Source organism: Phyllobates terribilis, unplaced genomic scaffold (genome assembly GCF_046119375.1).
Source record: "Phyllobates terribilis strain yellow unplaced genomic scaffold, ASM4611937v1 Scaffold_4__5_contigs__length_816908805, whole genome shotgun sequence".
NCBI classification, from domain to species: Eukaryota; Metazoa; Chordata; class Amphibia; order Anura; family Dendrobatidae; genus Phyllobates; species Phyllobates terribilis.
The window spans coordinates 356,469,409-356,482,024 of record NW_027362764.1 but is presented as its reverse complement, the minus strand read 5'-3'; the positions used below and the strand labels follow the sequence as shown (position 1 = coordinate 356,482,024).

General features: G+C 43.0%; 1 protein-coding gene across 11 annotated transcripts in view; it reads left to right on the top strand.

The window, feature by feature from the left end:
* Nucleotides 1-12,616, top strand: part of CTNND2 (catenin delta 2) — a 2,090,389-nt gene that overhangs the window by 1,908,664 nt on the left and 169,109 nt on the right. For all 11 annotated transcript variants that reach the window (XM_073678428.1, XM_073678425.1, XM_073678422.1 and 8 more), the window contains one exon: nucleotides 9,876-10,002. In XM_073678428.1, coding sequence (XP_073534529.1) covers nucleotides 9,876-10,002 — 127 coding nt within the window. The remainder of the gene's footprint in view (nucleotides 1-9,875; nucleotides 10,003-12,616) is intronic.

The window sequence follows — 12,616 nt, the reverse complement described above, 5'->3', positions numbered from 1 at the left end:
CCAGTCCTTTCACTGAGCTATGGCTGTTGTGAAATACAACTCCCACTGAGAAGCTGTTTCAGATTGAAAAACATTGTGCCCACCAGAGGATTTGACTCTGAGGTCTAACCTTTCTCCCCCGCTCAAGAGCCCCATAGCAGTTGCAAATTTAGCACTATCATGAACTCTCCTGAGGTAGAAGCCAAGGCACACCAGAGGATTCTCTGGTGGGACCGTCCAACCCTGCCAAGAAGCAGTCCTGGCTAAGAAAAGTGTGTGGAAAGGTTCCCGGACACTCTATGGCTGCTTTTTTACTGAGGAGGAAACACACACAAACACAGGGAGAACATACAAATTACTTGCAGATGTTGTCCTTGCTGGGATTTGAACCCAGGATCCCAGTGCTGCACGTCTTCAGTGCTAACCACTGATCCAATGTGCTGCCATTCACCCTCTAATATCTAACAGGCTGGAGAAATTTGCACCTACTGCCACTCTATCTTCAGCTCCTTTGTGAGAAAATGTATTTGGGTAGCCACTCAGTCTACCAAATAAAATTCCTGAGAAGGAAATTGGAGATGGCTTCGCTACTGGTACTGGGGGCAGTGCTAATACCATGGCGTCGTACCATAGTTTGCTGGAAATATTTCAGGCTGGTAGGAGGCAAGCAAATTGCCACAGAAAAGTACCAGCAGTAATGTTCAGGCCACATTTCAAGTGCAAGCAGCTTTAGAGGACTTCCTGGGAGAAATGACACGCAGGGTAAATACGGTTTCCCTCTATGCCAGTCCTTTCACCGAGCTAAATACAACTCTCAGCAAAAAAAGTTGTGGACTGGCTCCGTACCATCCCTGGCCACATTCACCTGTCCACGTGTTTGTGGTTAGGCGGTCCTTCCCAGTAAGTGCACTGGGGAGGGCACGGGTAATGTTGCGGGAACCGTGCTTGTGGAAGGTGGAGGCGATACTGGGAAATAAAGTGGCAGCTGGGGACCGAGTATGAACACCCAGCCGCCGCTGGCATGAGGTTGTGAAAAGCTTCCGCCTCCACGAGCTTAAAAGGCCATATTTCAAGTGCAAAGAGCTGCCCAGAAATCTGTCAGTTTAGTGTTGCGGCCTGTGGGTGACTGGCTGCATACTTGCACTTGCATTCCAAGTAACAGAATACTAAGCAGATGGTGGCCTCTATCATCATGGCCTCACCTCGGCATTATAAACTCTCCTGAAGGAGAAGCCAGGGCCCGCCGGAGGAGTCTCCGGTTCTGTGGTGGGCCCGTCCAACCCTGCCGAAAAGCAGCCCTGGCTAAGAAAAGTGTGGGGGAAGGTTCCCGGACACTTTATGGCAGCTTTTTTAATGTGGATCGGCCATGCTTATGCATGTTATTTCTCAAAACGCATTACAGATCAGGCCATTGTCCAACTCTGTATTCAAGAAATTAAATGCGCTAAGAAAGATGTGTGTGTGTCAAAGCACCACCGACAAGTGCGAGTTGATGTTGGACGGGCTGCCATTGCTTCTGCAACAAGCTCAATTACAGGACTTCCTGGGAGAAATGACACGCAGAGTAGGAACGGTTTCCCTCTATGCCAGTCCTTTCACCGAGCTAAATACAACTCTTAGCAAAAAAAAGTTGTGGACTGGCTCCGTACCGTCCCAGGCCAAATTCACGTGTCCATGTGTTTGTGGTTAGGCGGTCCTTCCCAGTAAGTGCACTGGGGAGGGCACGGGTAATGTTGTGGGACCCGTGCTTGTGGAAGGCAGAGGCGATACCGGGAAATATAGTGGCAGCTGGGGACAGAGTATGGACATCCGGCCGCCGCCGGCATGAGATTGTCAAAAGCTTCCGCCTCCACGAGCTTAAAAGGCCATATTTCAAGTGCAAAAAGCTGCCCAGAAATTTGGCAGTATAGTATTGCAGCCTGTGGGTGGGTGGATGGCTGGCTGCTTACCTGCGCTTGCATTCCAAGGAATAGGGTAGGGACAACTGAACGCTGCACTGGGACAAGGACATGGACGGTGATTGTTGCAAGTCTGCAACGACAGGTGCATGGCGTGAGGCATCTTCGCATGCGCCAAGGATCACTTATGATGGGCACACTTTTAGGCAGTGACCTGATTGTCAGAGATGCTTCCAGAGGTCTTCCCCATGCTGTTCCCATGTCTTTTCAGCACTGTATGCATGTGTCTGATGATGTATCACACACCATATGGCCAGATAAGGTTGTAAAATGTTAAAATTACATTTCCTGGTGAATGCATTTGTCTTGGTTGAAAGCAATGCAAAAGTGCAAAAAAGCATCAAAAACGCTACGTGTGAACATAGCCCAAGGTGTGGAGGAATATTTTTGTTTTTGGTTATTTATTTTGCCTTATATACAAGTCATTACCCTCGAAAGAATGTTCCTTAACATATTTCCCAGTAAAATCCATTTTGGTTTCGTTTTTGTATGTTTTATTGTGAGTCCCTAAAAGTGGCGTAATACTCTGACAACGTTGTTGACAGCAGTGATCTGGGAGTCAGAGATGTCTTAGGGGTCTTCCCCATGCTGTTCCCATGTCATTTGAGCACTGTTCCCATAGATTTGGACAATTTTCAGGCCCTGTGCAGACCACCAGTGGGAGCCGCCTGAAAAATGCTCGAGTTTCCCATAAACTTACATTGGGCTCGTTGCTCCGTCGAGCACCCGAGTATTCCAATTTTCTCAACCCGAGCAACGAGTACCAGAGCATTTTAGTGCTCGCTCATCACTAATGCTGATCCATGCTGGTTGTCAGTCATTATATTATTCTCTGCAGGTCATCTCTTAAAATACCCTCAAAAAACTTTGCACAATACTGATGTCAGACTTATGGGATGGTAGTTGCCTGGATCCACCTTCTTACCTTTCTTAAATATGTTTACAACATCAGCAATTATCCAGTCCTTTGGCATCAAACCCTGTTACAACAGAGTCTAAGAATATGAGATACAGCGGTCTGTCATTTATCGAGCTCAATTTCCCTCCATATCCTTGGATGAATGCCATCTGGTCTGAGGGATTTGTCAATTTTTAATTTTCTCAAACACCGGTGTACTTCTTCTTGTGTTAAACTAGTTATATCAACTAATTATATCAGGTGGTGAACTTTGATTTTTGCCTTGTTGAATGATCCCTGGAACAGTTAGTTCATTGGTGAATATGGATGAAAAGTGCCTGTTTAATATCTCAGCCTTTTCTTCGTCCTCTATAATTATCTTTTATTATCATCTTTTAAGGGGCCAATAGCATCCGTTTTTTTATTTATGATATTAATGTATTTTTAAAAATTTTGGGGATTTATTTTAATGCCGCTGGTGATTTGCCTTTTAGTAGCTAACTTTGCTAACTTGATTTCTTTTTTACATTTCTTATTGAGATCCTTGTACTTTTAAAATGCTATTTCTGTATTCTCTGCCTTCAAGATTTTGAATGCCATTTGCTTATTGTCTTATTAAACTTTGTGCTGTCTTATTTATCCATAATGGTTTATTTTTATTCCTGGACATTTTATTACCAGAGGGTATAAGTTTTTTACAGAATTCTAGTTTTATATGATTAAGCTCCTCTCTTAATTTACATAGTAACATAGTTTTTAAGGTTGAAGGAAGACTAAGTCCATCTAGTTCAACCCATAGCCTAACATGTTGATCCAGAGGAAGGCAAAAAAAACCATGTGGCAAACACTAAGCTCCACATTTGGGAAAAAAATTCCTTCCCGACTCCATACGACAATCAGACTAGTTCCCTGGATCAACGCCCTATCAAGGAATCTAGTATATATAACCTGTAATATTATACTTTTCAAGAAAGGCATCCATGCCCTTCTTAAATTTTAATAGTGAATCACTCATTACAACATCATGCGGCAGAGAGTTCCATAGTCTCACTGCTCTTACAGTAAAGAATCCGCGTCTGTGATTATGATTAAACCTTCTTTCCTCCAGATGTAGAAGATGCACCCTTGTCCCCGTCTCTGGCCTCAGAGTAAAAAGATCAGTAGAAAGGTCTTTGTACTGTCCCCTCATATACTTGTACATAGTAATAAGATCACCCCTAAGCCTTCTTTTTTCCACAGTAAATAACCCCAAGTATAATAACCTGTCTTGGTATTGCAGACCCCCCAGTCGTCTAATAACCTTGGTCGCTCTTTTCTGCACCCTCTCTAGTTCAGCTATGTCTTTCTTATACACCGGAGACCAAAACTGTACACAGTATTCTAAGTGTGGTCGCACTAATGACTTGTATAGAGGTAAAATTATGTTCTCCTCATGAGCATCTATGCCTCTTTTAATGCATCCCATTATTTTATTTGCCTTTGCAGCAGCTGCCTGACACTGGCCACTAAACGTGAGCTTGTCGTCCACCAATACACCCAGGTCTTTTTCAGTTACAGTTTTGCCCAGTTTTACAATTAAGCATATAATTATACATTTTATTTCCTCTGCCCAAGTGCATTACCTTACATTTATCCCCATTAAAGCTCATTTGCCATTTATCAGCCCAAATCCTTCTGTAATATAAAATTGTTCTCCTCTGTACTGATTACCCTGCAGAGTTTAGTGTCATCTGCAAATATTGAAATATTACTCTGTATGCCCACTACAAGGTCATTAATAAATATGTTAAAAAGAAGGGGGCCCAATACTGACCAATGTGGTACCCCACTGTTAACTGAGACCCAGTCTGAGTGTTTTCCATTAATAACCACCCTTTGTTTCCTATCACTGAGACAATTCTTAACCCACATACATATATTTTCCCCTATCCCCATTGTTCTCATTTTATGTATCAACCTTTTGTGTGGAACCGTATCAAAATCTTTTGAAAAGTCCATATACACAACATCCACTGCATTTCCTTGGTCCAGTCCAGAACTTGCCTCCTCATAAAAACTGATCAGATTAGTTTGACAGGAACAGTCCCTCGTAAACCCATGTTGATATTGGGTCATGAGGTTATTCTTCTTCAGATGCTCTATTATAGCATCTCTTAAGAAACCCTCCAGGATTTTACCCACAGTAGAGGTTAAGCTTACTGGCCTATAATTTCCAAGTTCAGTTTTTGTCCCCTTTTTGAATATTGGCACCACATTTGCTATACGCCAGTCGTGTGGTACAGACCCTGTTATTATGGAATCTTTAAAGATTAAAAATAATGGTCTATCTATGACGTTACTTAATTCCTGCAGTACTCGCAGGTGTATCCCAACCGGGCCCGGGGATTTGTCAACTTTAGTGATTTTTAGACGCTGCTGTGCTTCCTGCTGGGTTAAGCAAGTGACATTTAATGGAGAATTTTTGTTATCACTAATCATGTTTTCTGTCATGCGATTTTCTTGTGTAAATACGGTTGAAAAAAAATCATTTAGCATATTGGCTTTTTCCTCATACTCATCCACCATTTCACCCAGACTATTTTTAAGGGGGCCAACACTATCGTTTTTTAGTTTTTTACTATTTATATAGTTAAAGAATATTTTGGGGTTATTTTTACTTTCTCTGGCAATGATTCTCTCTGCCTCAGTCTTTGCTGCCTTGATTTGTTTTTTACATAATTTATTTAATTTTCTATATTTATTTAATGCCGCATCACTACCTACTTGCTTTAGTTCTCTAAATGCTTTCTTTTTGTCACTTATTGCGCACCCTTACAGCTCTATTTAGCCATAGTGGTTTCCTCCTATTTCTAGCATGTTTATTCCCAAAGGGTATATATTGTGCACAGGTCCTATTCAGGATGTTAATAAATGTCTCCCATTTGCTTTGTGCAGCTTTATGTCTCAGGATATCGTCCCAGTTTATTGCACTAAGATCATCTCTCAACCGTTGGAAATTTACCTTCCTGAAGTTTAGTGTCCTTGTAGCCCCTCTACTACACATCTTATTAAAGGTTACATGAAAACGTATTATTTTGTGATCACTATTACCCAAGTGACCCCCAACTCGTATATTTGATATGCTGTCTGGCCTATTGGTTAATATTAGGTCTAGCAGTGCCCCCCTTCTTGTTGGGTCCTGAACCTGTTGTGAAAGGTAATTGTCTCTCATAGTTGTCAAAAACCTATTACCTTTGCTTAAACTACAGGTTTTTGCTCCCCAATGTATTTCAGGGTAGTTGAAGTCTCCCATAATAATGACTTCTCCTTGAGTCGCTGCTTCATCTGTTTGCTTTACGAGGATATTCTCCGCTACTTCCATTATTTTTGGAGACTTATAACAAACCCCTATCAGTAATTTATTATTTTTTCCCCCTCCCCTTATCTCCACCCACAGGGACTCTACATTTTCATTAGATTCACATATATCCTCCCGCAAGACGGGTTTTAAGGATGATTTTACATATAAACACACATCCCCCCCGGTTGTTTGTACGGTCATTTCTGAACAGACTATAGCCCTGTAAATTAACTGCCCAGTCATGGCTCTCGTCCAGCCACGTCTCAGATATCCCTACCATGTCATAATTATTTTCCAACAAAATTAATTCTAATTCCTCCATTTTGTTGGTGAGGCTTCTGGCATTAGTGTACATGCATTTTATGTATCTCTCTGTACCTCTATTCCTTCTTACTTTATTGACTGTTCTAACCTCACCCCCAATTTCTTTATTTGTGCCCAGGTCACTATCTGCACTATCTTCCCCATCTATAAAATGAATACCCTCCCCCCAATCCCTAGTTTAAAAACTCCTCCAACCTTCTAGCCATTTTCTCCCCCAGCACAGCTGCACCCTCCCCATTGAGGTGCAGACGGTCCCTAGCGTAGAGACTGTAGCCAACTGAGAAGTCAGCCCAGTTCTCCAGGAACCCAAATCCCTCCTTCCTACACCAGTTCTTGAGCCACTTATTTATCTCCCTTATCTCCCGTTGCCTCTCTGGCGTGGCACGTGGTTCCGGTAGTATTTCAGAGAATACCACCTTGGAGGTCCTTGCTTTCAGCTTGCAGCCTATTTCCCTGAAATCATCTTTAAGGACCTTCCACCTACCTCTAACTTTGTCATTTGTGCCAATGTGCACCATGACCGCTGGGTCCTCACCAGCCCCTCCCAGTAATCTGTCAACCCAATCAGCGATGTGCCGGACTCGAGCGCCAGGTAGGCAGCACACTCTTCGACGATACCTGTCTTTGTGACAGATTGCCCTATCTGTTCACCTAATAATTGAGTCCCCCACTACCAGCACCTGCCTAGCCTGCCCTACTGTCCTATTTCCCTCTTAACTGGAGCTGACACTCCTCCGGCTTTCAGGGGACATGCCTTGCTGCAGCAGTGCTACCCCTGTACCGTCACTCCCCTCATCTGCCAACTTTGCAAATTTATTGGGGTGTGCCAGATCAGGACTAGCCTCCCTGGCACTCTTCCCTCTACCCCCCCTTCTAACTGTCACCCAACTAGCGACCTCACTGTCCTGCAGCTCCCGACTACCACCCTCCCCCACATCTACCCCAGTGAGCTGCTGCTCAGTGAGCAGCAGACTCCTTTCCATATTGTCAATGGATCTCAGTGTTGCCAGCTGCTCATTTAGATCCAGTACCTGGGCTTCCAAACGCACAACGTGCACACATCTCGCGCAGCAGTAAGCAACCCCGACCGGCTGTTCAAGGAATGCATACATGTGGCAAGATGTACAATGGATAGCATTGTCAATAATGGAGCTCATTTTCTAATGGGGATTGCAATAGACAGAATGTCAAGTAAAAAGAAAAGTAAAGAATTAATAAAATACAGACAGCAATTCAGTCCAAAGTCCTCCCTTCCAAACTCCCTGAATCCAAAGTCACTGAAAAACAAGTCACACACTTTCGTTCGCACTTACGCTCTGGTCACACTCAGCTCGTTCACACTCGCAAACTAAGAGATTTACAGAGTTTTTTTTTCCCCCTTTTCCAGCAATGCACCCTACAGCGCAATGCACTTCCAATGCACTTGTTGAAATGAGCATTCCTAAAATGGCAGATTTTTGCATTTCCCCATTGAAATGTTTTATTCAATATTAAATCGAAACTTACCATGTTATGGTCACTGAATCCTAAATGACCTGTAGATCTGAAATTGTATCTGGTCTATTTGACAGGACCAGATCTAGCAGATTATCTCCCCTGGTTGGTTCATCCACCAACTGAGGGAGGTAATTGTCTTGAACTATGGATAATAACTTTCAGCTTTTAACACAACCAAAAGATTCTGTCCCGTCTGAATTGTTAAAATCCCCCCAAAATAAGGACCTATTATTATTTGCTGCCTTTTTAATTTGTTGCAGCATTTCATCCTCTACCTGTTCAGCTATATTAGGAGGCTTATAGCAAATTCCAATAAGCAGCTTTCCATTATTGCCATTGCCATTATTGCCATTCCCATGTACATTTACCCATACTGACTCTACGTTGTCACAGCTTCCCCCAAGGTTGTCATTGAGCACAGATTTTAAGTTTGATTTAACAAAAATGCACATCCCTCCACCTTTTTTGTCTTTCCTGCCAATTCTAAATATAGTGTAACCCTCTACGTTTGTCACGCAGTCATGGCTTTTGTCAAGGCAGGTTTCCGTGATGCCTACCACATTGTATTCTGAGGCCAACATAAGAATTTTCAATTCATTCATTTTGTTTGCAAAACTTCTTGCATTTGCCAGCAGACATTTAATACTATCAGCACATTTATTACTCCCACTCCCCTCCCTACTTTCTTTGCATATCCCAGCCTCCCTAAATCCTCATTAACCCCTACTGTTTCACTCTCTCTGTCACCTCCCTCTAACTTTGTCATTGGTACCGATGTGTACAATGACCGCTGGGTTTTCCCCAGCCCCACCCAGCAATCTGTCTATCCAATCCGCAATATGCCGAACCCGAGCACCTGCCAGAGAACACACTGCTCTGCATTTGCGGTCTTAGCGGCAGATGACCCTGTCTGTCTACCTAATTATAGAGTCCCCTACCATCAACATCTGTATGGCCTTTGCTGCACTCCTAATTCCCTCCTTCTTACAGCAGTCATTTTCCTGGATGTTAGGAGAAATGTCCTGCTGTAGTGATCCTAGTCCTGGGCTTACAGTCCTAATATCAGCTAAACTGGTATATTTACTAGGTTGTGCCAGATCAGGATTAAGCTCCCTGGCACTTTTCCCCCCTACTCCTTCTTTTGTCACCAAGCTACCTGCTTCTGGATCCTCATATTGTCCATCTTCACCCTCCTCCATATCACTGGCCCCAGCCAGAGCATGCTCAGTAAGCTCTAAACTGCTCTCCTGGTTTGCAGTGCTCTTGAGTGCTGCAAGATACATATTTAGATCTATTACCTGGGCTTTCAAACATGTAGCAAACTGACATCGAGCAAAGATACATTCACCTTCAAACGGCTGTTCATGCATACATCTTACAAAATGCACACCTGGTAGCATTGTCCTTACTAAATGGGGATAAACTAAACAGATAAAAGTAGAAAAACAATGGAAAACCAGTCAGGAAAACACCAAACTATGCTCTTTTGTTAAACTATGATATTGTTTTTAACTATGCACTTATCTGCAGCCCCGCACTTAAAATGCAGCCCCCGCTTTGTTCAGCAGCTTCAATTACAGTCCCTGGAACTTGAAGAATGTATGTGTGGTATGACTTTTTACTTCATGGGCTTAAATAAAAAAAAGTCTGTAAATTGCTAATTTTTGAAAATTTATAGCAAATTTAAGATGTTTTGATAAAGCCAAAATGTAGCTGCCTAAATCTACCACTAGCAAATAGTACAATGGGGCCAATACATCAGCTCTGACATTTTGTAATTTAGAAAGTTCCGATTAGTTTACATTATTTACAATAATAAACGTCCTTAACTCAGTCAGAAAGCCTTGACGTGTAATTTTTTTCTTATAATTGTCCATAGGATGGTTGGTCTCAGTACCACTTTGTAGCATCATCATCAACAATTGAAAGAGACAGACAGCGCCCTTTTTCTTCATCAAGAACACCCTCAATATCCCCAGTTCGCATGTCTCCAAATAACAGATCAGGTAAGTCTTTTATTTTTAAACATGGCATTAAAATATAAAAAATGTTTGGTTTAAAAAAAATGCAAAAACAATTAATTTACAATAATTGTTACTTTCCTTTTTTAGTTTTAATTATTCACATTTTGCTTTTAACTTTGTTCATTATAGTGTCACAGTTAGAAAATGTTCAAGTTCTCAGTAGTTTCATTCAGTACCAAGTGATGTTAACACAATGGCCCAGATCCATTAATACTGGAGTTATACATGGAGTAAAAGCTGCCTGATTTATTAAGAAACATACACCACTTAATGAATTAGGTACAAGAGATAGGCAAACCTTTCAAGGTTCAGCTCATTTCTGCACGGCGACCTTCCCGATGTTCTCTGAACGGTTCGACGGACATATCCGAATCCCATTGCATCCAATGGAAGGCAAAACCAAATGCATGCACAACACCTTCAAAGGGGCCCAAAAGATTCCAAAACAGCTCAAATTAGGAGTAGACACCAGGAAAAGTGGCGTCAATTGACTCACAGTCAAAATGTTATAATGGCACAGCAGCAGTCATCCACGGGCCATGCATGAGTTATCAGGGTCTGCGACAGCATTTCCACCTTTAAAATAAACTTCAAAGTAAGATGGGGTGGGTGAGGGATTGGTGTACACCTGCTGTGCTGTGGGCCCTGATACCACATGCAACAGCTCAAGCTGCTTTTCTGTTCAGCCACACTCAGATGGCACAAACATCAGTTTGATAGAGTACCATTTGTAGAAAAATTTAAGGACAGCAACACAGGTAGTTGACTGAAAGTAAGTGCAGGCCTGCTGATCTGGGAGCCCTACTGCTACAGGAAACCCACATGAAGGAGACCCAACCACGAGTCTCCACATTTCCAAAAATGAGGGCCATACACCACTAAAGTGGCATCAATTTCAGCAGAGTAGAAATAGTATTATGGGGATCGACACTCCTCCCACTACAGGAAACACCAGATGGAAACCCAACCAGGAGTCTCCACATTTAAAAAAAATTAGGGGCAGACACCACAAAAGTGGCATCAATTTCACCAGAGAAGAAATAGTATAATGGAGACCGACACTCATTCCACTACAAGAAACACTCCAGATGGAGACCCAAGCAGGAGTCTCCCATTTGAAAAAATTAGGGGCAGACACCACCAAAGTGGCATCAATTTCACCAGAGAAGAAATAGTATAATGGAGACCGACACTCCTTCCACTACAGGAAACACACCAAATGGAAACCCAATCAGAAGTCTCAACATGTCAAAAAATTATTGGTAACATCATCAGAAGAAGAAACAACAGGCACAGAAGCTACTACAAAGATGTCTCATGCTGCAATAATGCTAGATCAATGCAGCACACTCAAAACTACACCATCGCCTAGTCTCTACAGTCTGCGATTGGGGTGCAAAAGTCTTTGGAGATTCATGACTTGTTCATCTTTATTAAAGTTAGGTGGTCTGCACTTTCAGGGGACAGCAGGACGCGCTTATCTGTCAGGACATCAGCAGCGTTGAAGATATGTTCAGAGAGAATGCGAATGCTGGCTGCCGGGCATGATAAAACCTGCAAGGTGTGACAGGCGAGCTCAGGCCACTCTTCCATTTTTGAAGACCAAAAGGGTCCAAACCCTTCCTGATGGTATTGATATTGAGCTCAAGATACTCCTGCACCATCTTCTCCAGTTGTTCACAGCATGTCAAACTTGTACTCTGTTGTGCTGGTGCATGAGCTGGTCTAAAAAATGTGTGAAACGACTCACAGAAATTGCTTCTGTCACTTACACTGCTGCTGCTAATGTTTTTGCATTAACAAATTGATATTCCTGGGGTTGGAAGTCTAGAGCTGCGATGTACACTGTGTGCCTTACTGCTGTCTTGGGAAAACCTCTCTTAAGGTTGTGTCAAAGCGTGTTTCGATACTCCAACTTGCGCGGGTCCCTTTCCAGGGAGGGAAGCATCTGGCAAAATTTACTCTTGTACCGTGGATCTAACATTGTGGCAACCCAGTAGTCAGCACTATTTCAAATCCTAACAATATGGGGATCATGTTGCAGATAGAGCAGCAAGAAGGCACTCATGTGTCTGGATCTTACACGAGGTCCAAGCCCATGGTGTGTTGGTAACTGGGTAACACTTGTGCTTGCTTCCTCCCTCCTCTTCATCTCCTGACTGTTGCTCGCCCATCACCTCTTCCTCCTCGTCCTCCTCTATTTATTCCTCGGTTCCTGCACTTTAACGAACAGTTTGTCTGGTACTACGAGACCCCCTTGATCGCTAATCGCTGTAATCCACCCTCCCTTGGCACCCGCCTGTGTGACAACAGTCTGGAACTTAGAGACATTGTTATCCCATCCGCATCCTCCTCTGCTTCCTCCTCTTCGTCTGGAACCACCATTTCCTCCCGCAGACTATTCAAATTGTGTTCCAGCATGTAGATGACTAGAATAGTGATGCTGATGATGGCATTGTCAGCGCTAACCATCTTAGTAGCCATTTCAAAACAGTGCAGAAGGCTGCAGATGTCCTTAATCTGTTCTCACTCCGCAAATTTGATTTTCACCACACCTGTACTGCGTTGGCCCAGGCTATACGACATGAGATACTGC